Source organism: Wasmannia auropunctata, unplaced genomic scaffold (assembly GCF_000956235.1).
Source record: "Wasmannia auropunctata unplaced genomic scaffold, wasmannia.A_1.0 LD336111.1, whole genome shotgun sequence".
Taxonomy (NCBI): domain Eukaryota; kingdom Metazoa; phylum Arthropoda; class Insecta; order Hymenoptera; family Formicidae; genus Wasmannia; species Wasmannia auropunctata.
The window spans coordinates 4,020,560-4,026,118 of record NW_012026779.1 but is presented as its reverse complement, the minus strand read 5'-3'; the positions used below and the strand labels follow the sequence as shown (position 1 = coordinate 4,026,118).

At 37.4% G+C, this 5,559-nt stretch overlaps 1 protein-coding gene across 1 annotated transcript in view; it reads right to left on the bottom strand.

The window, feature by feature from the left end:
• LOC105450094 (FAD synthase-like) overlaps positions 1 to 5,559 on the bottom strand; it is a 65,360-nt gene that overhangs the window by 9,772 nt on the left and 50,029 nt on the right. Inside the window, exon 4 of the mRNA XM_011689756.1 lies at positions 358 to 796. Coding sequence (XP_011688058.1) covers positions 358 to 796 — 439 coding nt within the window. The remainder of the gene's footprint in view (positions 1 to 357; positions 797 to 5,559) is intronic.

The window sequence follows — 5,559 nt, the reverse complement described above, 5'->3', positions numbered from 1 at the left end:
GATTTCGAATTGATCGCCTAATGTAATGTTAATCTGGGAAAATTTGATTCAGATTCGATTCGATTCGATTTCGAACATGTTATAAAAATTCGATTCGATTCGATTCGACCATGCAAATGCTTGATTCGCACACCTCTAATATATATATTCTAATATTTCTTCAGTTTAGGGTTGCGTTTCAAATCTGATAGTAATTAGTAATCAATTTCACAAATTAAATTTATATATAAAAAACTGAAAAATATTTTTAAAATTTATATAGAAATTTTATTAGGCACTATGATTTAGCCTTAATCGTATAGTTAATACACTTTACTTATTTATTATATAATATATTAATACATATTAAATACGTACCTTTCATAACATTCATTCAATATATCTAATGCACACTTGATATGCATTTCGCTTTTACTGCTTTCCAGTATCATATTCATTTGAAAACAACTGAATTTATGTTTCAAATTCATAATTTTTTGTATCGGCAGATAATATAAAAGTTCTTCTTTTGCTTCTGCAATTGTTTCTTTAGATCCTTCCAAAGTGATTCTCGTAAAAGGTGTTTGCAATTCCAACTGAGGATAACTGCCAATTTTTACTTTACCATTCCATTGTTTTGCTTGTTTATCTAAAATATTTACTATTGCTAGTTCATTCAATTCAATATCTATATATTCAAAGTGCAATGGCGTACATCCTTTCAAACGAGAAATTATTGTATCTGCAGCAGGTTTAAAATACTTCGGGGAACCAGGTAGTACATAAACATTTTTTACGTTTATCACTGGAAAAGCCTCTGAAAATTATAATACAATATTATATGTTAATATAACATATTGAAAGAAAGACGAAAAAAATGGATGTAAATCATAAATACTTTTGTTTTTATATATAGATATAAAGATGTAAATACAAGAAAATATTTTGCATGTATAAAATATACAGAACGTATATTCTCATTGTCCTTTTACTACTACATTTATAATATCAATCACGAAGGAATGGAGAAAATAGTAATAAAACAACAAAAGTTAGTCTAATTTTCACTATATGTTTATGATCTTAACTTAGAAATATATACAGAGTGTCTCAAAAAGGTCAGGACCCCAGAATATCTCGGAAAATATAAGTTTTACAAAATAATGTTTCAAATAAAAGTTGTAGGGCATAAAAAATCTATTTATTGGTCTTATTGGTGATAAGTATCAGTTTGATCTTGAGCGGCGTCACCAATGTTAAGTAAAGGTTAATTAATTTTTTGAAATGGAATATCCTATTTTTAATTCCAGAATCTAATAGCTGGTGTCAAGAGATTGACTCGATTTCTTATCTTTCCTCAACGATGTCATCGTTCGCATTAATTTCGGTGTCTTCTTCTTCTTCGGAGGGATGTTTATTTTGATCTCTATTTCTCTATTTTTACAGTTTGTGGTTCGGCATTGATTTCGTCTAATCCGGCGTTCGAATTTAATTCTTTAGATTTTTCTTGAACGATATTGTGTCCTTCTAAAAATTTTATGTCACGGGTGATTTCGACTTTTTTGTCCGTTTGTACCCATACTCTGTACACTTTGGAGGAGTCAGAATATCCTACGAGTGCACATTCCTTGGAGCGAACTTCCAATTTGCCTTTTCCGACTGACGAGTCCAAGCAGAATGCTTTACATTCATACTCTCTCAGATAGCTCACATTTGGGGTTCTTCCGTGCCATGCTTCGTACGATCTCTTTCCATCCAACGAAGTTGTCGAACTACGGTTGCGAAGATAATTAGCTGTATTCAATTCAGCTTCGGCCCAAAAACGTGGTGGTAAGTTGGCTCCAATCAATAGACAACGAATAGTGTCCAACAGTACGATTCTTGCGCTCTGCTAGCCCGTTTTGTTCCGGATGATACGGGTAATCTTCTCGAAATTCCAGAGTTTTTGAGTAAATCATCAAATTTCTGATTTACGTATTCGCCACCATTATCGCTTTGTAAGAATTTAATTTTCTTGTTCTTAAGATTCTCAAGTTTTGGCTTGACTTCCTTGAAGACATCGAAAACTTCAGTCTTTGATTGAAGGAAGCGCACTTCACATCAACAAGTGGCTTCATCGATGAAAGTCACAAAGTATTTCGACTTGCCTAGAGATTCCTGACGCATTGGTCCACATACGTCGGTGTGAACGATTTCGAGAACATCCAGCTCCTTTTGAAGATTGCTGGGAAAAGGCGACGTAGCCATTTTCCCTTTTAAACAGGTTTCGCATTGCGTTTCCTCATTCGATGGCTTAATGCTGATGCTTTCCAGCATATGGTTATCGCATGCCATTGTAAGATCCTTAACATTTAAATGGCCCATTCGTTTATGCCATGTTTGAAGAGACTGCTTCGATTCACGTAACACATCTGCAAAACTAGCTACTACAGAGCCTCCTTGCAATTCGTGGTATTCATTAATGTAATAGAGATTTCTTGCTCGATTCGCAATCATCTTCACCATTCTTGCCATTCTTATCTAGCACATCAGCTCTATTCTTTTTAAAAATTACTTAAAATCCTTTATCGGTGATTTTAGAAACTATCATCAAATTAGTGCGAAGCTCTGGAATATGCAACGTGTCATCAAGAGAAACTTTCGTAATCTTACCAGAGATATCTGAAGATTTCCACCGTTCCTCTTGCCTTAATTGCAATAGAGCTATTGTTTGCCATGTTCATATGCCCGACTTTTCCTTCTTCCAATTTCGAAAAAGACGTGGGGTCATTACATAAATGCGATGTGGCTTCACTGTCCAAACACCGATGCGATAATTTCTTCTCGGAACTTTGCATTGCTTCGTCAATGTAAAGACTGAGGTCCTCCGCGATTTTCGCTACATTCTTCTTCTTTACGCTGCATTCAATTGACTTATGGCCAACTTTATGGCACTTGTGACATTTAAATCGAAATGGCTCGTTATATATATCTTCGCCTGATTTGGGCCTTGACGCTTCTTCTTTGGGTTTCCAAAATTTGCGCCTTCCTGGATGATTCTTCGTCAAATACATGGCTTGATTTGAACTTCGCGTTTCGTTCAAGCGTGCTTCATAACTCCTCTGTAATTTTCACTCTCAGAACATCTGGAGTCGGAAATGAATCTCTCGATTCAATTGCGCATCTGAAATTCTCATATTTCTCAGGTAAACTATACATATAGTAAAATTATGAAAAGCAAGTCAATTTTTACCTCCATTTCTTTTAATTTGTCTACGACATCAAAAAATTTACCAAAGTGATCCTTCAGATTGCCTCCGTCGTTTAGACGTTGGAGCATTAGCTGCTTAAGCAAAGTAGCCTTTCTTGCTGGCCCTTGGATTGGTAGATTCCCTCGAGTTTAAGCCATATCTCTCTTGAAGTGTTGCATCCCTTGATCTGCTTTAATTCGGATGAGCTGATACTCAAGATAATGTCAGATCTTGCCTTATTGTCAGCGGTTACCCAAGCCGTAATAGCAACTGTATTATTCTCCGTTTGTTCCGGCTTTATAATGTCGCCGTTAACATATCCCCACGCGTCATTTTTAACCAAGAGTGTCTGTATCTGAAGCTTCCACGTGTCTTAATTTACGCGGTTCAGAGTTTCGATTCTAACGACGTTCGAATTCATCTTGTGCTTCATCGTATTTCGATTTCACTCACATTTTATTACTTAGTGCTACTCGGTTCTATGTTCGTGCACACGTTTCGACAAGTATGTACACACACGATCGCTTTTGGCACGCGGTCTGGGCCCATAATCTGTTAAGGGCTTTGGGATAGGATCTGTGCGTGGATATTATAACAGCGTTAAGCTTCGCGCCACTCGATAGTGAAAATAGTAAGTCAGCGCATTGAGAGGGCGTTATTCTCGATAGGTACGTTGAAGCAGTTGGAAGTTAGATATAGCAGCATTAAGAACGGTTGTAAAAAAGCACAAGAAATATATTGTCTTTATTATATAAGCTATCAAATTCAAATATGTATATCATATTCAAATATGTATTCATTCAACAACAGAATAATATAATTCATGGTCCTTCGAGCCGGATTCAGCCTTTGTCAGCTAGATTCGAAAAGCACATCGAGAATAGTGAGACACATAAATGTGCGAAGCCATCGCAGCCTTAATTTGCAACCAAAATCATCGCAGGGTGCGCGTCTAAAAGCCAATTTCGTCAAGCAAGCACACATACAGTGCACAAGCAGTATCGAAGGACAATATACGAGCAGGCAGCGTAACATAACCCCCCGAACACAGAGCATTCGAAAGCCGTTGATTGTCATAACGACTAACCTTCTTATTTCGTTGCGATCGCAATCGGTTAATACACAGGATTAAAGTGCGTAGCGGTGACACATCATGTCGCAGGAAGAAATCAAAAAATTGAAGCAGCGGCGCGCAACAATAAAAGCGCAATGCACAAGAGCACAGTCATACATAGAAAGTAGAAAGGTCCGCGCAACAGTCATCGAGCTGCGTGCACGACTAAATAAATTCAATAGCATGTGGGACGAGTTCGAGTGTAATCAAGTATTGAGTCTATCGAAACCGAGAATGAAGCGAGTACGATAGAGAGTGACGAAAGGGCTACATAATCGAAGAAAAATATTTCGCGGTAGTGACAGCGTTTGAAACGTTAATTGAAGAAAAGCTATTATATCAACTCGCCCATTATCCATGCAAGATCGGCAGATAAGAGAAGACTCCAATGACACATGAAACCAGCCTGGCAAATGACAGTTTAAAATTGCCTCGTGTAAGTATGCCTACATTCTCTGATAAATACAAAGAATAGATATCATATTATAACATATTTAACAACATGATAGACCAAAATGCAGCTCTGCCTGATGTGCAGAAGATGCAATACTTACTGTCTTCGCTCAAAGGTGAGGCGTATGACATAATAAGTTCCGTCGAAGTCTCAGCGGACAACTACAGAGAAACCTGGCGAATGTTAAGGGACAGATACGACGATCCAGGACTTATTGTCAGTAAACATGTAAGGGCGTTATTTGAGTTACCAACCATGAGCAAAGATAGTCACGCTACATTACGAAAACTGCTGAATACAGTGTTTAAAACACATTCGTGCGCTTAAGACTTTCAAGAGGCCTACAGAATACTGGGATGACTTGATGATACATCTTGTAATAAATTAGATCTGTTGACGTACCGAGAGTGGGAAACAACGATAGAGCGAGATAGGATACTAACCTTTGAGCAATTGATTAATTTCTTAAATCAGTGTTGCAGGGCGCTAGAGGCAGCGTCACGTACGTCCAATGTCTAATTCGTCATCCAAAGAAAAGACAACACACAGCAAGAGTACTACAGCTCATGTAATGACTACTAAAAGCATATGCGAATTTTGTAAAAAGGAAAATCACGCTATTTACAAATGCAAGGACTTTTTGGATCTCGACGTGGAGCAACGAGTACGAGAAGCAAAATCACACAAACTGTGTTTGAACTGTTAAAGGTCGCTTCTCACTTAGCGAAAGAATGTACAGCCGGAACATGCCGCAAGTGCAGCAAGCGTCACAATACATTGTT